Genomic DNA, 22971 nt, shown 5'->3' with positions numbered 1-22971 from the left:
AGCGGATAGACATAACACAAAGGTAGGTGTGTGTGTGCGTGTGTGTGCGTGTGTAGAGGGTGTATCAAGTGAGAGAACATTTTATAATGAGAGATGAGAGCATTAAATTAGGACCCTAGGATCAAATTGAACGGTGGAGATGATATTTCATTTAATGTGGCGCGTGACTACCTGATTATCTTTCTTTCCTTTTCCAGGTTTATGGTTAGCGTCGTATGTGATTTTTCAACTTCCCTTTCTTCTCCACTGTTAGCTATTCAACTAATCTTCTTCGTGTTCCATTGAAATTCTTTTTCTTTTTTGAATTCGACTTCTATTTTCAAACCATTTTGTCTATTGTTCTCATGGCTATTCATAGTTTTGCAATTTTACTCTTTATCTTGATTTTTAATATGAAATGTGGATTTTTTATTGAGAAATAAAATTCTGCATTCTTTTAATTTGTAACAGAAACATTAAACGAATCCAGCAGAAACAAAATCCATGAAGATTTAGAAAAGATTGTTTTTTTCTTCTTTAAACTGAAAGTAGATTACAGCTAAAAGATGAACAGAATGAAAAAAAAATCGTATTACTCAAACTTCTTTTTGGTGTGATTCCAAAAGTGGGATTCGCTTATTAATTAAAAACTAGATTTGATACAAGGAAATTGCCTTGCCCAAGATCCGAAAAAGAAAGCCTAATAGCAAGCAACAGGGAGAGAAAACGGCGGAGAGAAGAAGCACACAAAGGGGAATGAAAAAGAATATAGGCTGCAGTTTTTAAAATTAGGTAGCACAATAAAGATTAATCTATGGGTTGAGATTTATCCCTCTCATCTCTCATTTAAAATGTCCTCTCTCTCTCTCTCTCTCTCTCTCTCTCTCTCATTTGGAAAAGTAATAGTCCAAATGTTTATATGAATGTTGTGGACGCCGTAAAGAGAGGCCGCACCCTACTTGTCAAGTGTGTGGAAAATATAAGATTGTTGTTTACACTAAAAGATTTGCTATCACACACCTAGAAATGATCAAAAGACCCTCAATGACAGTTAACTACTGTTCGCTCCAAAAGAAAAATTAATCATCGAACTGTAGTTTGGAAATAACAATTTGTCCCTTATACACCCCAAAATTATTTTGCACCTAGCCTCTGACACACAAAATTGGTATCCGGACTGAGGGACCTCTCACCACAAGCCAACGCCATATATCTCAAAGCCCACCCTTTCATGGCATTGATAAAGTCAGCATGGGCAATGGCCAAGGTTTTTTCATAAAAACTATTGGTTTCTCTAGATTTATTTCCAATTCAAATCCTAGTTCTCATCTTTATCTAAATCATATTTTACATGTACAATAAATCACCATAAATCTTATATATGTTTCAAAGTTTTCTCTAGTTTTATTGGTTCCACTAATCTGCTATGTATTCAAATACTTGAATGACCATGATACTTTCTCTTACTCAACCAATCCACACTAGTATTGTCCTCCCTTAAGATGCGGGTGAAAGACATTTATTTGTCCCATAAACCTCTAAATGTGATACACAAGCAAAGCATACTGGTGAGTATAAGGCACTTCAGTGATAAAAGAAAGACCATAATAAGAATTAGATTCAAAGGTCAATGAATGATAGGTTGTCTCTCAACTCAGGCTAGAAGAAAACCCCGAAGAATAGCCATTAACCTCACCTTTAAATAGGGCCAACCTAATATGTTCTGAGGCTTAAAGTGAATTGTTACGTAAGATCTTTTTAAATTAATAACAATAATTTTACACAAATAATATATTTTTTCTTTAATATTAATAAATTTATATTTATGTTTCATTTAAGTATAATTTTTAGGGTCATGTTAACTTGTGCCCTAAGGGCACAGGTTAAGGAACTTAAAATAGAATTAAGCAATAAATTATATGTTGAAAAGATAACTTTTGAAACTTTCAAGACATTGAATGCACAATTTTCAAGAAAATACTTCTACTTTTGGTTCCTTAACTTATGCCCCAAGGGCACAAGTTAACATTTCCCTAATTTTTAAGATTGATAGTTCGAACTTAACTCAAGAGACGTTACAATATGCATGGGTTGAGGTTTGAACCACACATTTCTCACTTATTCATTTGTGAATTTATATCAATAAAATAAAATAAGATTGCTATAATTTATGAATAAGAGAAGCGTAAAAGTTTCTAGGTAGGACATCATCCTTGATAAAGGTCAATGATGTTTGAGAGTCTGACTCACAAATGATATCACTAAAATCGAAATCCCAAGTGATTAGTAACCCATAAGAAATAGCATGAATTGCTCCACATTAATATTGGTAGTATGACCACAACTTCTAGCAAAACCAATGATCCAACCACCCAAAGAAAACCCAAGGAGACTCCCAAATATTGATCTATTAGGATTATCAATTGAACTACCATCAACATTAACTTTAATCACATTATCTGAACTAGGGTGCCAAGAAACCAATCAAGGAGAAAGACCACCAAAAATCTTCTTGGTGCAATTATAAAGAGAGTAATTTGTCTAAAAATAAACCAGATAGGATGATTAATGTTAGAGAAAGCTTCGTCATTTCTAGCTCTAAATAAATCAATATCCAATAACGAAAGAGTGTGTTAAACTGACCAGTTTGCATGCATTTTGAACCATATCTCAAAATCATTTTTAATAGATCATTATGAAAGTTAATAATGAACTGATGCCAAACCTGCATGGGTTTTCGACAATCACGCAACAAATATAAAATTTGCAACTAATTGCCAATTTTTAGAAATAAAACTCCAACACTCAAGCAACCGATTGACCATGACCAGCCCCTTTACATAAGAAATCATCTAAAAAGAATATTATTATGAATTTACTTGAGTATTAGTTATAAAAGTAATATAATTGAAATCATATAACTAAAAGTAATATAATTTTCAAGTAAACTAAACTTAAAAACAAAAAATTAAATTAAGTTCCCTTAAAAAAAATTAAATTATTAATTATTAATTGATTTTGATGGAAAATAAAAATACAATTTCTTTTAACTAGTGATTGAACACAAATGATTATTTAGCTCCATCAAATAATAAATCGATTAAGATAACCCGTGTTAAATTCCTAAACCAATAAATTCTTGATCCGATGTTATTTATCTCCCGATCGAATTCTAAAATACTAAAATCACTTTCTTTACTTCATACCAAAAGATAATAGAGAAGGAAGTGTAATTCAAATAGAGGAGGTGTATTTAAAAATGCCCTAAGAAAATAGATCCAACCCACCCGAAAATTCCAAAACCAAAACCAAGCTCAACCACATTCATTTCCTCACACAACACACACATAGATTGAATTATTGAAAATCAAGAAGAAGAAGAAGAACCAGAGAAAGAGAAGAATCAAGGAAGGTGAAAATGACGGAAGCGATGATAAGGAAGAAGCCAGGGATGGCGAGCGTGAAGGACATGCCGGTTCTTCAAGACGGTCCACCACCCGGCGGGTTCGCTCCGGTTCGGTTCGCTCGAAGAATCCCGAACACTGGTCCAAGTGCCATTGCGATTTTTCTCACTACCTTTGGTGCTTTCTCTTGGGGAATGTATCAGGTTGGACAGGGTAACAAGATCCGAAGGTGTTCTCTCTTTTTTCATTTTTGATTTTGGATTTTTTGAGTATATAATTGATTTATTAGGGTTTGAATTGCATTATTGATTGGATGTGGAGTTTAATTGAAGGATTGGGTGATTGATTAGTGGGAAGAATATAGGATTTAAGATAATGATGCAGATGAATTTTGATCTATGAAACATGGACCGACACGCCACTGAAACATCGACACCAATAAAATTTTGAGAAAATGACATAATTTAGTGTAATATGATACTATCAACACTGACATGTCACGCCTTTGTGTCAGGCTATGACATGGAGAGAAATGATTTGGAAATGAAAAAACTTATTCTTTTTTGAATTTCAATTCATTTGTTAGGCTAGAGTATTTTTGTTTTGTTTGAGCAATTTTACTCTATTGCATTGCATCTATGTTTGGGAAACCCTACCTTACCCAATTAGTTAGTCAATTAGTGGAGATCAGCTTGTTAGAGAGGGAGGGTGTTATATGTAAACAAGTAAAGAAAGATTCCGTGTTATCGAGCTGATTTAGGAAATGACTTTTCTTGGGATTGATAGGTAATAGTGAGGATTGAGTGGATGTTTGGGTCACTGGGCAATGATGGCGAAGACGCAGACTCTCGAAGTTGTGTGTATGTAATCGAGGATGTGCGTGGCTTTGCATCTGATATTCGTTGCGCTTCCCTCTTTGGGAGCTTGCGTCCTGGTGTTTTTGTGCATGCAATAAACCCCTCCGGTATCATGTCAGTCTTGTAGGATGATATTGAACTGATTACTTGTTTGTTACATTACATGTAAATTGTAATATGAAACTGCCTCATTTATTTCTTCATGGCTAAGCATTGCAATGCCTTATGCATAAGACACCGGTGATGGATGTTTATGCAGCGATCCAAAAATTGATTATGGCTGCCTATGGCGGAAGCAATAACAATTTTGAAAAAATGAAGTAAATAAAGGATTAAAAGAGTTTAAAATCCAATAGAATAGAAAATAATATATAGAAAGTTAAGAAAAGATGAATAGAAAGGAATAAGAAAAAGTATTACAGAAACTTTAAAGAAACAAAAAGTGGTGATCGCCGTGGGTAGTGACTGCTGCAGGGTAGTAACCTCAGGGCGAGGCTCGTCGTGCGATTATGGTTGCTGGAGTTGATGTTTGTCAGAAAACATGAAGATGATAAGATCAACATGAAGAGAAGAAATTGAGAGGTAAAACAAAAACAGTAAAACAGTTGTAACTTGAGAGTATCCGTTTTGTTTCTCTTTTTGGGTTTTTTTTAACTCATTTGGGCTGGTTTGGTTCGGCTCACACAACTCAACCAACACTTTCTTTATCATTATAGGGTTTTTTCGCCATGGCTGATTTTCATTTCAACAAGACTGTATGTCACATAAGTTGATGGATCAGCTTCATGGCCATTATGTGTGCTAGTTTGTTGGATCAGCTTCTACACATCTGTTTTTGATTGATTGATAAGAAAGAAATTATAATCTTGTGACAGTTTGATGTTCATGGGACTTTGTTATAGGAAATTAATACTGGCATCTTCAAGGGTGTTTCCTCACCTCTGAATTGCTACCAGCTAGAATTATTTCCATGTTCTCGATTTAGTGTTTATGGCGTGGTGTATTAAAGGGTATCAATGATTACGATATGCCAAGAGACTTGACAGCTCACCTAAACTGACAAGTCTTTTGGAGTTTTTCTTTTAAACTTGTCTCTGTTAAGGAGTTGTAATTTGTTAAAAAGCGGCTATTGCGGCGCTATAGCACTAATTGTATAGCGGAATTTGAACGAACTGCTTTTATTCCATGATACGCTATCTATGACCAAATATTGTGAAACAATGGCTATAGTAACACTACAGTACTGTTGCGCAGGGGAATTTGAACAAATCTCTGTTTTCTGCTATCCGCAATTGACAACACATTCCATATAGGCCAGCCTTTTGTGCTCATAGCTTTCTTTAATAAAATATTAAAATAAAATTTCTTTTTTATGACAAGTGAAGTTAAGCTTTTGGTGTCTTATTTTCTTTAGCCAATGAACCGGGAAGGGAGGGTTGTCAATATGACTGGAGCTGTGATTATGGTTCCCTGTGTTTGGCTTCAATAATTAGTTTATGCATACAAAAGTAAATTAAGTATTCTAGTTTTGTAAATGAATTGCATTTTGTGTTGAAGAGTCGTGGAATTCGTTAGAATATATCTTTAGATTATTTTATGGTATAGTTGGGATAAGTTGTGACATCAATTGGTCATCTAATTGAGGAAGTAATCTTAGGATCCATGACTTTGTTATCTCTTGATTTTTTTATCTTTATTGGGGTTTTTAGTCCTAATGTTGGTGGCTTGATGCACTTGGGCTTGTACTGGTTTTATTAATACTTCATCATCTAATTATTGATAATTTAATATACACAGGAGTATTAGGTTATAATGTTTTGTATTATTTACTGCATTGTGTTTTATTGGAATATACCCTTCTCCCTTTTCCTTGTTCATTTGGATCATTAAACACCCTTCTCCCGTTTCCTTGTTCATTTGGATCATTAAATACCCATAGTTCTTTAACAAAATTCATTAATTTAGAAACATTTATTTTAGATCTTAAATTTGAAGGGTTGCCAACAACTTTAGGAATAGAAACACTCATCTAATAAAAACCTGGTTAGACATCTCTTGCAACTAGGATTTATTTAATCTAGTGGAAAATTTGTTCGGACAAAAATAGCTTCTTGATTAAACTTTCTGACTAGTTACTTCCCCCTAAAAACATGTTCAGGTGAAAAAAATTATGCCGGAAAAAAGAGAAATTGTTTTCTTTATGTTCCTTTGATGGGTTCTATGAGTTGACCTGGGAAATAGGTTGTACTCTTACTAATTACATTTCTTCTATAAGAAACTAGGTTGGACCAAATTTGGATGCACAATAATTAGAAAGAAAGCAGTCTGTAGTTTCTTGCCATTTAATTTGATAATATGGAAAATTGTTCATCTCTTATGTGCTTGTGATGCAAAAGATGCAGAAGCAATGTAAATCCATGCATATTCTTCGTTAATAACTTCCCACTGAAATTCTCAGATTTTAGTGATTGCCCTTCTTGCCCTGTGACTGATTTTTAGGATTGGTGGGAGACGCCTTTTATTTCTTTCCAGTTTTCACATGTCATACAAAAACTATATCTGATGTATCAAAATGTTTCATTTTTGTATAGGGCACTGAAAGAAGAGAAATATGCTGCCCGGCGAGCAATACTGCCTGTGCTACAGGCTGAAGAGGATGAGAGGTATATGAGATTCTGTCACACAACTTGTAAACCTCATGGTATTAAGTGTTAACATCTGACATCTCCATTTTCTGTCTGTTCCTTCCTGAAGATTTGTTCAAGAGTGGCATAAATATCTTGAGTACGAGGCAGACGTCATGAAGGATGTGCCTGGGTGGAAGGTTGGTGAAAGTGTCTACAACTCTGCAAGATGGATGCCTCCAGCAAGTGGTGAGCTGCGTCCTGATGTCTGGTGATGTTATTTTAGCCATCACTATCAACAATTGGTCTGGTCTCCCTGCATTATGTTACATTGTGATACTTACATCCAGTATCTGAAATAAAGTTGTACCTGAAACATTTGTAATTGCGTTGCCGAATTCTAAAACAAAATGCTTTTTAAATTTAGTATTTTATGTTGGCTATCAGTCATCTAATGTATATCAAGATGAATGCACATCCTTGTCATAAGACATTTTTCTCAAGATGAATGCAGCAGTTTTTTTCACTCCATGTCGATCTCAAGTGATTTGGAAAATAATTCCAACAATTGGTTAATCCGTTGCTTCATGCTTGTATTAACCAATTTTACAAGTCACATGTGTAAAGTGAACTGGAAATGTTAGAAGATAATTGGCTCATTCGTTGCTTGTAGTTTGATATGATTGTAATTTTTTAATGGAGTAATGCTTACTTTGACACGCTAGTACCTTATTCTATTATCCATTTAAATCCAAGTATGGTGGAGCCTAACTTTGGACAACCCCCAAGTATGGTGGAGCCTAACTTTGGACAACCCTTTCTTGTAACGAAAAAAATTCAATTTTAGTTCCTTCAATCATATTCCTAGTTTTGTTTCTTTGCCATCTCGTCACCTTTTGGGTTCCTTTTAGAAAATTTTTCTACTTCCCATTTTAGGATGAGAGCTCCTTTCAACCCCATTCATTTCCAACTGGAAAAAACTCTTGTGTTTTGATGGATAAATTCGTCCATAGTGATATTTTTTCCTGTTTGGATGGATAAATCAGATGATAGCAGCTCAGCTCGTCTTTAAAACTTTTTTAAAGAATCATGGGTGAAAAAAGGAGCTCAATTTTTGGAATTTGGTTGCAAACCCTAGAAATATAAGGCAGTTCGATGTGTAAAAGTATTTTTAAAATTTTTAAAACATTTTTATTTTTGAGATAATTTTTTTATGGATACTATTTAACAGTTTAACTTTATTAAGATTAGCTTTATAAATTATTATATGTGTCTAAACACAAAGATTATTAACTTTTATGAATTTAATATACTTTATGATTTAATGTAATGTAAGTATTCAACTAGTTACACTAAACATACCAATGTGAGTCCTCGTGAATTTAGCTCAGTTGGTAAGGATAATGCATAATATATGCAAGATCCGAGGTTCAAACCTTGGTCACCAAAAAAAAAATACCAACGTAATGACATGCGTGTCGTCGGTGTCTGTTTGTCTGCTTTTCACGAATGAAAAGTATATACAATCTTTATCATCACAAATTAAAATTTACCTATTGAACTAAATTTTATTATTTTATATTTTCAATGAAAAATTAATTCAATACTAGTCTAATTTGATTTATTTTGTTTGATTTGAATAATATTATATACTCCCTCCGGTCACATTTATATGCAAAAAACAACTTTTTAGATTCATTGAATAATTAATGCATCCGGTCACATTTATAGACCAAATACATTACTTATTTCAATGTATTTAAAAAGTTGTTTTTTGCTTATAAATGTGACCGGAGGGAGTATGATTTAAAATTTAAATTTGGTCAAATATGATTATCAAATTATGAAATTAAGATTACATTTAATTATTTTATTCAATTAAAATGGATAAAATTATAATTATTAAAAAATTACAAGTAAAGAAGGATAAATTAATAGAGATAAGCTATATGGAAACCTTTGTTTTTTTGACTAAAGCTATATGGAAACCATATCCCTAATGAAACTTCTTATAAGTAGCTCATTAATTGCATAGACTTGATTTTTGACCAAATTAATTGCATAGATTATGAATTAATACTAAATAAATATATATTTTTCAGGATTTTTTTAATAAAGGACTAAATTATTTTTGATTATTCATTAGTGATTTTGAGATCCTTAAAAAAAAATTAGTGATTTGAGAGTATAGTAAATACAAAACTTACGAAAGGACCTCTAAAAACACTTAAAACAGGAAGAATGACCGTGGTGTAACTTTATGTATTTTATGAAAGAGAAATATAAATGAGTAATGCATAAAAAAATTAAGTTAACTATGTATTTGATTCAAAATTCAGAGGAAATACAACAATTTTTGTTATCATAATAAGAAAGAATGTAATATACACAAAATCATGGTGACTTTAGTAAATTCAATTCAAATGGTTGTAGGTTTTGATGGTGATTACTTACACATGTCCTCTTTAGTCATTTTCATTTCATCTCCCCACCAAAATTAGTACACCAACACCTGAACACATCATCACCGGTGGCATTTAGTATGCACACTACACAAATTTGTGCACCATAAATAAGTTTTAGAAAGTTATTTTTAACCATAAGATGAAAGAGGAACATTGATCTTTAGTGTAATCTGTCTACACCATATATTTCTCACTTTATCTTCAACTTCTACCATCTCCCTCTTTTCACCACCACCACCACCAAACACAACAGCACCTGTCAGCAAACTCAAAACTTCAATTGTTCAACCCAATATCCATTATCAATTCCAATCGAGTTTGAATATTGCTCTCAATTTTGACAATTATTAAAACACCAACAACAATTATTAGCACAATTTTCACCCCACTGCAGATCCAGTAAAAACCCCAACATTTTCATATCGTTCAGCACCACCATGAGATTTATGAGACACTGTTGTTGCCTCTGGAAACTTTTCAGTGTGATAAATAGCTACACCAACAACAATCACAACCCAGAAAGAAATTAAATTCAATTTATGGTAAATTTCTCATAAAGGAAAAAATTAAAATCGTGAAAATTATGTCTCTATATTTTTGTCAAAATTGAGAGCAATATTCAGACTCCATTGGAATTGATAATATGGGTATTGGGTTGAATAATCTATAGTTGCATATTTTAATTGGGGAAAAAGAATTAGAGTCAAGCATGAGAAAGAAGATGAACTAAATTGAGTCCTAATTATACTTAAGATTCAAATTTATTGGTTATTTTTTTATTTTTTTGTTGAGCGATGGAACATAAATATAAGTGTTTTTGCTGTTCTGTAATAGCAGGTGAGTGGGGGCATGAAAGAGTGTGGTGGAAGAACAGTGCAGGTGAGGGGGTTGAAGACAAGTGAAAAAGATATAGCGTGGAGAGACTATAATAAAGATCGGTGTTCCTTTTAATCTAATGGTTAAAATAAAACTTTCCTTAATTTGTGCATTGTGCACAAATTTGTGCATTGTGTATACTAAATGCCACCATCATCACCACCACCAAACCAAACAAAAACGTTTAAAACCAGATACGTTACGGAGAGAGAGAGAGAGAGCCAAATTATTATTCATTTATTAAATTAAAATTTCGAAAATATAATAAAATAAATTAAAAAAACCCCAAATTCAGAACCAAGAAGAGAGAGAAATCTGCATCTCTCTCTCTCTCTCTCTCTCTCTCTCGATCAGATCGGTCACTTTTGTCTGAATTCCAACACTTTCAATTCCTTTTAACGTTTCAATTTTCAATTTTTCAAATTGATTCTGCGATCTGGGAAATTCTCTTCAAATTTCTTCAATTTGGATTCGTTGCAACGTGAATGGTGATTTATGCATTGAGATTTTGAATTCGTAGATTTCTAAAATCTCTTGTAGATCCTCCGCTTTTCTCAAATGGCGTCGGCTCAGGTGAGGAAGCAAGAGCATCTCGAAGCTGGAAAACGTCGGGTATGCATTTCATTTTCCAAATTTCTTCAATTTTCATTATTAGCTTCTTCAAGGTTTAGAATTTGGGTATTAATTAATTTTGGAATTGATTATGTTCTGCATGTTTTTGTGTGTAATTTTGGGATTGGTTATCATTTTATGAATTTTGTGTATGTGATAGTAATGTGGGTGATTTGTTTTATAATAAAGTTTAATTTTTTATGTTTTCTATGTGTTATTGTTTAGATGATTGTGTTTTGGTATGAGGAGGGTTAATTGAGGGAGGTAGGAAGTGATAAAAAGAAGAGGAATTTTGAATGCACAATCTACAATTATTACAATTATGGGTAGTGTTATTAATTGCGTATACGGTTGTTCAAATTCCGCTTTGCAACAGTGCTATAGCGGCTATTTCACAATATTTTGTACTAAATAGGGCGTTGCAGAACGATAGCATTTTGTTTAAATTCCACTATGCAATAGCGCGATAGCTGTTATTCTTTTTTTTGTATGAACCGGTATCCTTTGCGTGCAACTGTAGAGACTAATCCCTCGAGTTAGGTGGGACCGCAATGGGTGGCAAAACTCTCTCTCAAGAGATTTAACAGCATCTGAAGGTGGAGGATACAAGCTAGCCCGAGAGTAAAAGTCTAGACTAGAACCTGGAGAATAACAATTTGGATCAATAGAACTTCGAGGCTTTGGAGGGACCTTACTAGCTTCGGACATAAGTATTGTTACACTTAGTAAAACCAAAAATACGAAAAATGATGTACATTTTGTTGTGTCCTTTTTTAGTTCTCAGTTCTCACATTAATTTCTTGTGAATGTCCAATGTTAAAATATTGAAGGGTTGATTAGCAAATCACGTACAAAGTTCAAATTTACGTGAGAGTTATTTTTGCATTCAACTAACTACATGCCATGGTTCTTGTGTGACAACAAAGAAAAAACGTACTTCTTCCTGTTTTCACAAAAATGAATCTTGTACGATTGTCTCATTTTTAATCTTTCAAGTCTGAGCCTATGGAATGAAGAAAGTAGTCTATTCTGTTGTTGGAAGGAACTAGGCCTAGGCCATATTGTTGCTAGTTGCACGAGGATCCGTTTTTTTTTTTTTTTTTTTTTTTAGGTTTTTGAATTTTTGTTACTTTCTTAGGTTATGTTTGGTTTTAGGGTAAAGAAACCAGTGTTGTCAATCGTGGTTAGCAGAAAATAGCGGATATTTAAAACTCCGCTATGCAATAGTTCTATAGCACCACTCTAGCCACTATTTGACAACATTTTGTATTAAATAGCAACAATAGCGGTTTGTCAAAATCCCGCTAGGCTATAGCGCTAGTATAGAGTCGCTATAGCTGCTGCTATTTAACAACATTGAAGGAAACTAGAAAGTATAGAATTTTAGTGTGTCTGGATTTTGTTGGCTTCCCTGTTCAGTTTTGGAAAAAAAAATTGATTTTCCATTTTTTTTAGAACGGTTTATGATTTTTAGAATTATTAAATTTTATGTTTTATATATAAAGATTTTCACGCGTGTGAGTGTTTCAAAATCTATTTTATTATTTTGTTTTCCGTTTTGTCCCATCTTAAATAATTATTTGGGTCTTGCAGCTGGAGGAGTTTCGTAAAAAGAAAGCCGAAGAGCGGGCCAAGAAGACTGCATCCTCTGGCACTGTTCAGAATTCTAAAGCCAGCCAAAATCAGAAACAGCCTGTGCAAGTTGAAAATGTTCGAGTTAATGAGTTAGATGGAGTTACCACATCTGATGGCATTGGCGGAGCTGTTACTGACACTGGGACAAGTAGCCAGAATGTGAATTTGTTTAACCAAAGTAGTAATCAAGGGTCTTTAGCTGGTGCAAGTAGTCTTGTGAGAAATGATCTTAATACATCTACCACTAGTCCGGTGGAGGAACATTCAGATATTGATGAAGGTAAAAGATACAATGCTTCTACTTTTATTACATCTGAAGATGTTAGTCAAAATAGTGACGCAAATAAAACAAATGATATATATGGAATTCACACCGGTGGTGTTGGTGGATTTCCGTATGGAACAACAAACCACCAAAGTACTTTTCTACGCTCTCAAGGAAGTCAAGAGTTTGATAACAGTACTAGTCAGCCCAGCCTTCATGGAATGAATGGAAGCCAGCCAAACAAGAGTAACAATTCTGTGAAGGATTATGCAGTTACTGATGGCTCTTCTCCTTACTTTCCGTCAAAAATCATACGTGAGAACTCTGTTGATTCACTACAGAAAGCTAAGCCGACAAATTCTAGCACTTTGGATAGTGGCTCTTCACATGGTTCGGTTTCTGGAGGTAACAATTTAACCTTTATTTTTGTGCTTCTACAGTTTCACATTTCCATTCAACCTGACAATGACTTAGTGCTTTCTGCTGATGAAATTTGCACAATATATGATGTACTACAGGCTTCAGTGATTCTATCAGTTCTATGTTTAGAGAGACCATTAGATCTGATAGTGATTTGCCTAGTCTTCATGGTGCAACTATACCTAAATATGATTCCATTGGTTATGAAGTGAGGAATTCCTCTAACCATTCACCAATAAATTCAACATCAATGGAATCAAGTTCTAGAAAGTCACGTCCATCTTTTCTTGATTCTCTAAATGTTGCTAGACCTTCTATGGGGTCTCCATTTTATCAACCTGAGCAAGATGCCTCTAAGTTTAGTCATTTAGAATCAAGCAGCAATGACACATCAGGGTCTACTTATTTCCATAAGCCACCTGAAGACACTAAAACTGTGGGACTTTTCTCAAATCATACAACTGCTCCAGTTTTCAGTAATAATCAGGACACACCGATGATAAGTGCTAAGGAAAATGGCATGGAGAAGAAGCACGACTTTTACTCATCTTCACATAATGAAGACTTTTCAACTTTAGAACAGGTGGTTTCCACTAGTTATGGTCAAGGCATTTTTTTTCTTCTTCTTTCTTTATGCTGATTGTATGATGTTGAGTGCTTCACTTTTCCTATTTGTTTTTAATGAATGTGCTCAATTCATTATATACATTGATATTTGTAGATGTTCAAGCATTTGGTTGTTAGGGGATATCTGTAATTTATTACTACACACTAAATATATGAGCTGAAACGCACCTAACTTTTCATTGGTTGCAAAAGGAATGTCAATAAATTAAAAATAAGATACAAGCCAACATGATTTATGCAGTATGATATCCTTATTGATTTTAAACCAATATATTGTGGATATAAATTGTATATCATATTCGTTTGCCAGTTTGAGGACCAGAATATTGGTATACATAACCTCATTATTAAGCAGGGAAAATATTAAATTTGTTTTCCATACGTCAACTATTCAGGGGAATCTCTATGGTTTGTGTTAGTCATATTATTTAGATTATTTATTTAGTGCAATATTAAGGGGGAGCCTTGGTGCAACGGTAAAGTTGTTGTCGTGTGACTGAAAGGTCACGGGTTCAAGTCCTAGAAACAACCTCTTGTGTAAAAAACAAGGTAAGGCTGCGCACGATTCACCAAAATGGTGGGACCTTTTCCCGGACCCTGCGTATGCGGGAGCTTTAGTGCAATAATTCACACAATATTAACAACCTCTAACTATTATAAACAACAATAGAGACCAGTTATTGTTTTTATTTCAATTCTCGCCTCTCTTTTCTAGAAAATAGTTGGAGTCATACTTTACACTTTTCCTATGTTGTTTTCCCAACAGTTCTTTCATTTAACTTCTACCATCAACCTGCAAAAGTTTATAATTCTTACGTGTTAAAAATGAAAAACGGAATCTTTTTGGTCGTTGTTTCACAATTTTCAATGGGGGGAGGTTATTGATGTATTTGCATGTTGTAATCATATTAGCATATAACGCCACTATCAAATATATATGCGTGTGTGTGTGTGTGTATTACGTTGATTTATATATTTATCTTTGTTTTTCCATTTTTTCTTATGCAGCATATTGAAGATCTAACACAAGAAAAATTTTCTTTGCAACGCGCTCTTGAGGCTTCTCGAGTTTTAGCTGAGTCACTAGCTACTGAAAATTCATCTTTGACTGAAAATTATAATCATCAGGTTGGTTTACGAATAATAGTATGCTATTTTGTAGCATATTCAACTTTGAGACTGTTCCAGTTTTTAATTCTTATCATATTATCTTTCTTTTGATTATTTTCAACCACTTGCCATTGGTATTGACGATTTTTCTTTGTTATCATTATAGAATATATACTCCCTCCAGTCCAATATATAAGAGAAAGTTACTAATTTGTGCTAGTACTTTGTTCTTTGTTACTTTGGCGTTATTCGTACTCTAATTTGGATTTAAATAGCTGCTTTGTGTTTGATTTGGAGTAGGATAGTTGTCTGTAAGGATACAAGCTTGGTTATATAATGATTTGTTTTTTTGTTTTCACAGAGAAGTGTTGTCAATCAATTGAAATCAGAAATGGAGAACTTACAGCAAGAGATCAAAGCACAACTGGTTTGTATCAAAGCCTCCTATCTATTTGCGTAATCATTTTGGTTTCTGGGCAGTATGGTGTTTTTCCTGATATATCTAAGATTTTCACGTTCCTCTTTTTCGATTTCAAATTTTTAGTGCTTTAAGTAGAACTTATACTTCCTACAGCATTGACTGTTGACAATGTTTTTGTTGGAAAAAGGTTGATTTCTGTGCATATCTCCGCAGTTGCTTTCTACTTTGTTATTCTTCCCTCTGCCTCTGTCTTCGGTAGATATCTGACTCTTCACATCAACAGGTTGAGCTGGAGGCTATCAAGAGTGAATATACAAATGTGCAACTTGAGTGTAATGCAGCTGATGAGCGTGCCAAGTTATTGGCATCTGAAGTCATTGGCTTAGAGGAGAAGGTAGGGATTTTTCTTGGTATGTTTTGCATTTGTATTTACTTTTGAAGACCGTAAACATTTTTTGTCATATTCTATTAGAAATAAAGTTGTAATCTGTACTTGTTTTATCTCATGTAAATAACTGCTCTACAATTATTGACATCTACAATGATTAAGATTTTCATTCATAGGTATTGAATTAACTAAGTCAACAGAAAACTCACAATAGAAAACTCTAATTTAAAGTTAAAGTTTGCAATAGATATAAAGTTTAGTTTTGCTTTTGGCTCTGTGCACATCACCCTTCTTTAACGAAAAATTTAGTAGGTTAACATTAATTAAATATTTAGTAGAAATTTTTTTTTTTTGAAGAATTCGGTAGAAATTATATATTATATATTAATAAATAATATTCAAAATATTTAAATTCCCCTAAAAAAAACATTAAAAATATTTGAATTATATATTAAAAATATTTGAATTATATATTTAAATGATCAATAATTATTAATAAATGATAACTCATAGAATTTGTGGTTGGGCCTAACACAACCCCACATAACTGACTTGTGAGATGAGGATTGCCCCTACTTATAAACATATTGTCAGGCCATCTCTTATTTGATGTGGGACTCTTTAATATTAACCTCTTCATCCGAAACCCAGGTAGTATATATGAATTAGACAAACCTCTAATACAAAGATAAATACTCCCTCTGGTCACTATTAAAAATAAAACACCACTTTTTAGATTCATTGAATAACTGATGTATTGAACTATATATAGACCAAATACATCAATTATTCAATGAATTCAAAAAGTGGGTTTTTGCTTATAATAGTTACCGGAGGGAGTATATATCAATTGTAGGATGTGCTTTCAAAAAAGGTTGATTTTGTAACGTGAGTACATTTATATGCAATGAGCTCCAACTTGGATGAATCACATCTCCATCCGACCAATGCAATGTCCATGCTTCAGCCCAAAAACTTAAGGACAAAAATGTTAATATTCTAATTCTAATGTAAAATTATATCTGCATTGCCTGGTTTAATAAAATCATCACCACTTCCATCCGTGATATAGAGTGATGTGATTATGTAATCTCTATCGAACCAAACACAGACACAAGTGTCACTCTTTTAATGAGCATGTGTAGGTTAACTATTGCTAATTAATAGATTTAGGAGTTAATAGATATATCAGATTCCAACTTTTGATTTATTGTTTTGTTCAATTAACTTCTTAGGCACTCAGACTAAGATCAAATGAGTTAAAGCTTGAGAAGCAGCTGGAAATTGAACAAGCAGAAATTTCTTCATACAGGTAATTTTGAACTTTTAAATATGCCGCAAATACTATAAAGAAAAATGAAGATTTAGCGGATATTCACCCATGGTTTCTGCCAGAAATGGTGGCACTTATTTGAAGGGATCTATTTTCGAATCTCTGCTCTATGTAGACTTTTGTCTAATGTTGCAGGTCAAGTTATAGGTAAAAATTATTGTGTTATTAGTGTGAATGTGTTAAGAGAGTGTTGGACGAACATTTTCGTATGGTCATTGAGATTTTAATTATGTAGTAAATTGTCTTTTCTCAAACACTGTATGAAAAATTGAACCGAGTGCAAATCAGAGTTAGGGAAGACATCCATATTAAGTAGAATGAAATAAATTCAAAAAGAATAACTCCTTAGTATTTCTTTCATTCTTTTGCTTGTGATTGAAGGATTTATTTTCCTTTACTTGAATTGAAGTACTCACCAGCTTTCTTTTACTAAGGTTTCTTCTTGTATTGAAAATATATAATTAAACTATTTTAAAGAACGAGTTTTATGTTTAGGAATGCTCACCTACAGTAATGCTTGCTAATTTGGATAGAGATACTCAATTACATTCATCTTGAAGTAATTTTTATTTTTAGTAGAAAAATTATTGGAAACCTAATTGGGTTTGGTCACAATTACTTCTTGCATCGGTGTCCTTCAACACAATCTGGTTAAAAATGTTGTATTCTTTAAATATATTACATCTCATTCTGATGAAATTTGATTAGATGTCATCTCTTCATTTCCTTCCATCTGGTACTTCTCATAACTGAGTTTATCTATAAAGATACCGCACATTTTAAGCTGATTATAAATATTACAGAAAGAAAATGTCCAGCCTTGAAAAAGACCGCCGTGATTTGCAGTCAACCATTGATGCTCTTCAAGAAGGTAATCAGAATTCAACTTTAATTATCCCAGCAGTTTGGGTTTTCATAGATTTTATTGTTTCATCTGATTTTTGAGTTGTCGTTGAAATTTTCTCTTGGCATTCCAATGTGGACTGATGATGGTAGGGCTAGGTTTTTTTCTTTTCTTATATGAAGCTTTTGAAAGAAGCAAAACATCAGGATTAAGGAGGGTTGTTAACTTGCAATGGAAATAGAAGATAGAAAAATAGCATCTTCGGATTGTCCAATCTTTCTTCTATCTTGTTTCATGTCATGTCATATTAATTCCTAATTTAGGATCCTTTAGTTTGTTAGCGTGCTTACATAAGTAAGAGTAATGCAAGCAACACTCTCTTTTGAACACCCTCTCTAATACTCACTCTCTTATTGGTTTAAATCATGGTGGATCTACACTTTGAAAATTGAACCCACACAAAGTGGTGGGACATACAATGAGTTAAACCAGGAAGAGAGTGAGTGCTAGAGAGTGTTCAAAAGTGAGTGTTGCTAGCATTCCTCCATAAGTAAATAATCAAAATATTTAACGGTGCTTTTATGATGGCGGTGTTCTGCCCATATTGGTTTAGTTTTGTTTTGGACAAATGGTTACATGTTCTGCGACACATTGTTGTAGGTCATTAACCGTTTATTTTATTAAAATACTTGTTTGAGATCTGTATTAATTTTTTGCTAGTGATGTCTGATATCAATGTGTCTGGAACTTTAGTTATAGCCAATGATGTCTGATATGATACATTCAGGACCTACACCATTGGTGCTTCTGATATATGTGGACAACACTCATTGAAGACGACTCATTTAATGTTTAGAACTTATGCACATTTCACTATTTTCTGGATATTTAGAGAGCTGAATGTATTTCCTTCTTGCTCTTTTTTAATTGGTGGTATCTTGTAACTTTGATTTGTTCTCTTTTGATATAATTAGGCTTTTTTATGACGATACAAATATTAGGGTGTGAGAATATACCAATTCTCTAGTTCCAACTTTTTTATAGCTTGGTAGCTTAATTGTAAAAGCTTGCTGTGCAAGCTCTCAGTTAGTTAGGCTGTGCTTTGCAATTGTGGACGTGTCATATTTCCCACACCCACATAACTGTAGCTGACTCATAGTTAGTATCAGCAGTGTAGGGTAAACCTCACAATAGTGTAGGTTAAGCAAGCTATATGAATCTGTTGTAACCTGATCTTCAGATTAAGAACATAACTTTTTTTTTTTTTTTTCAATAATAATAATGCTAGCTAGCCATTTGTTGGCCACTAAACTTTGACTATCTAAATTGTGTTATAAAATATAAACTTTTCTTACAAAATTCTAGACAAATTTTATGTGAATTAAGTCATATATGAACTTTGAAGCCATGTTCATTATTTGTCATTGCACTGATGCAGAAAAGAAGATGTTGCTGTCTAAGGTACGAAAGGCTTCAGGATTCGGAAAACCTGAAAATAAAACAAGTAAAAGAGATGGCTCTACATCTACCGAGGATTTAGGTTTGTTTCCTCAGTATGGTTATTATTTTGTCTGTTAGGTGTTCTTTCATGGGTCATTGACTTATATTTTCCTTGCATGCTAAAGTCACTCAAGCATGATTCTGGGGTTCATTTATTCTTAAAAGTGAATAAGAGAGGAAATTTTTCTACTGTGTTATGATGTGTATCTATTAACAAGATGCTTGGATGAAGAGTTTTATTGTTATCAGGTTCTGCAGACCAAGCATTTGAATTTATACTGCAGTGTACCTAGTTTAGGTTCATTTTGTTTTATTATAAACTATATTATTTTAGATAACTTTTTACCAGACCCAGAATGTCTTGTACATAGGTAAATAACCAATATCTGATATCAGATTTTTCCAGCATTTATAAAATTTTCTCGTACCGAGACATTTACAGCAAAAAATTTTCCAGCATTCATAACCGGCAAATAATACCTGATTAAAGTACTCCCAATCATTTGGACATTTTTAGCGGTTTAGTTTTCTAGTTATGTTTAAACTTTATACATCTACGAAATGCAGTGAGTGAAGATCCTGCTTCAAACTCCAACACAGAAATCAATGACAATGCTGCTGTTCGTGATGCTGAAACATCTAGTTTGTCCATAGTTCCTGAAACTACACATTCATCTTTTGGAGTTTCTCCTGTGAATATTCCTCATGATCAGATGAGAGTGATTGAGAACATTAATGCACTTATTTCTGAGGTAGGAGTTGATCTCTTGAAAACTCAAGCAGTAATATATAAACAGAGACGAAGCTGGATTGGTGAAAAAAGTAATTCTCCAAACAGTAATGAGAAACGTGAGGTGTTGCTCCTTACTGCTTGGACAATTACTTTTTTTTTTTTCACCCATCCTGTTTCATCTCATCTAAGTAGAGTGAAATTGCAATCAAATAAGCTTAAATATTCACCCGTATAGCATTTTACTGTAGCTGGCATTGGAGAAAGAAGAATTGATGAAATCCTTGGCATTTGAATCATCTGAGAGTTCAAGAATGAAGGTAATTCAATTAGAATTCTATTTGGTATGACTCAATGGACACTTATTTTCTTTTTCTCTATTATTTAACTTGGTTGTGGAAGAGAACACATTTTTTTTAAAGTAAGATTGGATTTGGGTTCTTAGTAATCAGTTGTGAGTTTGATGAACAAATTGCAATCCTCCATGTTATCTCCTGCTTTTATCCCTGTCTTTCTGATCGGATCTAAGATTGGACGTGTTTCTTCCAAAACACTAGTTTTATCCCAGTCATAGTTTTACACTTCTATTTTCCGTAGCTGCTTTTTGGCACTAATTTGTGTTGTAGTTGCTCTCTGCCAGAGCTGGTTTGTCTTGGTCATTGTTAGATTCTAGTTTTGTCTTGGTTTCGGTTTGGCACCTTTTTTCCTCAGTTGCTGCTTTGCTCAGGTTTAATCTCTCTGTCTCAATTGTGCTTTTGCTCAGGTTTTATCTCAGCTATGTTTTGGACTGGTTGTCTGCGTTGTTGTTTGACATGATTTTTCTTTCAGTTGTGGTTGGGTATTAGTTTCTTCTCAGTTACCCTTTGGCACTGGATTTATCTCAGTTAGTTTGAAACTGGTTTTGTCTCAGTTGCTGTTTCATTCTTTTATTTTTACCAATTGCGGTCTGGCCCCAGCTTTTGCCACAGCTGCAATTTTTGGTCTCAACTTGTCTTAGATGTGATCTGGCGCTCCAGTCAAGCATTGATACCAAATTATAGTATTTGGTTATTTTTACTTTTAATGGGTACTAGAAGATATTAAAATATCTTCATCTTTATATTATCTTGAAAGTATCTTAGATTATATCATACATTTAGTTTTTTTTTTTTTTTTTTATCTTTTAGGATCCTAGACTATCTCTTTAAGATTTGTTTCCATAATTATTTGTTATATCATGATTTGTTTTCCTATTTAATTAGGATTTGGAGTATTTATTAGTATAAGAAAGGTTCAGTGTTTAGTCTTTTGTGCTGCATCAAACACCTAATCACTGTATATCAGTGTTTAGTCTTTTGAGCAAGTCATCTATATGACTTGTTTCAGTGCTTTGTATTATACTCTATGGACACCATATTAATCACATATCCTTTATTTATAGTCTCGACAATCTTTTCTTCTTTCCTATCTAATTCCCATAAATGGTCACAATAAACTTTATGGCCAATGATGTGTGGTTGAGTTTGCACTGTCAGAAAGTTGAGTTTTAGAAACTTTATTGCATAAGTTTATGTAAGAATCCTGGTATTTTGATTTATTCTTGTTCTGTATTAGCCTAACCACACAATTTCTGCTGTTTCGTTTCATTATTGAAGGAGATAAACAAGGAGTTGTCCCGGAAACTTGAGGTCCAGACCCAAAGATTAGAGCTTTTGACTACTCAAAACATGGTTAATGGAAATATTGATAATATTTCGACAAAACAACCAGATTCTCGTGTTACGTATGAGAACATTCCGTATGCAGATGAGGGTGATGAGGTAAGACAGTTGTGCAATTTATGTTGGTCGATTTAACTTATCTGAAAGACAAGCATATCATTTATACATCCTCATCTATTGTCAGTAAATTCCAGTTATATTATGCAACTGAAACGTTCACTGGTTGTAAGCAGTGCAAGTATATAAGAAAAAAAATGGAAAACATCGATTTCATTGTCAAGGGTGGAAATAGTTGGTCTATGCAGGAAAAACTTAAGTAGTAGTGAATAGTTGTAATCATTAAGAATACTAGGGTTAGAAACTTGAATTAAAAGAAGGAATTGACATCTCTTTTTGTTGTAGGTGGTGGAAAGAGTGTTGGGATGGATTATGAAGCTATTTCCTGGTGGGCCGTCAAAACGAAGAACTAGCAAGCTTCTCTGATCGGATTTACATTAGATTTGTAATTGTTGTCACGAAAATGTATAAAGCTATTGGGATGGATCATGAAGCTGTTTTCCAGTATGCCAACCAAGGCAAAGAACCAGCGCATTTCAACCCAGATCCATGAGTAACGGGTCAGCAAAGTTTACAAAGTTGCTTTTTGTTCGTTGCCTCAGTACACTGGAGGGCGTGATCTGTGTATATTTGAGTGAATTATACAGCAAAATTCTTCAAAAGAAATGGGTTTCTTTTGAAAGCTGTTTATTGATTGGCAATTCCATATATGCAATTATTTTGGAAGATGGCAATAAATCTGTTCTGCGGTTTTATCTCAAGATTCAATCCAAGTTTTGTGCAATAGTAGTTGGATATGAAAGAGGCTACCAAGAAGCTGTGGGAACGGGGCAATTTTCTTTAATGAGACGTGGAACTTTTGGTGACTGTATATGCAAGGTGCAAGTGTAAAACATGATATGTAATTGATGTATTTCAGAGTTTTACATTCCTTATGAACACTACGTTCCCAAGTATAATGAAACTATAATATACCAGTTATTTGAAAGGAAATACTTTATTTCAGATCTGCAAGAAACCTTGCTCATGCTGCGAGAGGTTCAGTTAATTCCGCAAGCAATAAAGTTAGATGTTTGCAACCTGATTGACTGTAACGCATGCAACTCAAACGATGCTAATCCGAA

At 33.5% G+C, this 22971-nt stretch overlaps 2 protein-coding genes and 1 long non-coding RNA gene across 3 annotated transcripts; 2 read left to right on the top strand and 1 right to left on the bottom strand.

Annotated features, from left to right (window-relative positions):
* Positions 1–3313: 3313 nt before the first annotated feature.
* LOC146954334 (NADH dehydrogenase [ubiquinone] 1 alpha subcomplex subunit 13-B) lies at positions 3314–7395 on the top strand. The gene is made up of 3 exons (XM_085715895.1): positions 3314–3612; positions 6832–6903; positions 6995–7395. Exons 1-3 carry the CDS (start codon positions 3398–3400, stop codon positions 7137–7139), a joined length of 432 nt encoding a protein of 143 aa, XP_085572021.1. The 5' UTR covers positions 3314–3397; the 3' UTR covers positions 7140–7395.
* LOC146954333 (uncharacterized) lies at positions 3339–7747 on the bottom strand. Its single transcript, XR_015012763.1, has 2 exons — positions 7665–7747; positions 3339–7631 (listed from the first exon to the last, which is right to left on the bottom strand). It is a non-coding gene; the product is annotated as an uncharacterized LOC146954333 (long non-coding RNA).
* A 2757-nt stretch (positions 7748–10504) lies between these two features.
* Positions 10505–22840, top strand: BLI (protein BLISTER). The gene is made up of 13 exons (XM_085715886.1): positions 10505–10817; positions 12411–13122; positions 13236–13720; positions 14773–14892; positions 15236–15301; positions 15579–15689; positions 16919–16995; positions 17820–17887; positions 19299–19400; positions 19928–20112; positions 20342–20410; positions 21725–21889; positions 22193–22840. Exons 1-13 carry the CDS (start codon positions 10764–10766, stop codon positions 22271–22273), a joined length of 2295 nt encoding a protein of 764 aa, XP_085572012.1. The 5' UTR covers positions 10505–10763; the 3' UTR covers positions 22274–22840.
* Positions 22841–22971: the final 131 nt, after the last annotated feature.

This window comes from Medicago sativa, chromosome 1 (genome assembly GCF_051527215.1).
Source record: "Medicago sativa cultivar Bolivia chromosome 1, Bolivia_mono, whole genome shotgun sequence".
NCBI lineage: Eukaryota > Viridiplantae > Streptophyta > Magnoliopsida > Fabales > Fabaceae > Medicago > Medicago sativa.
Note: the sequence above shows the minus strand (reverse complement) of the source record. Positions and strands in the feature narration are given on the sequence as shown.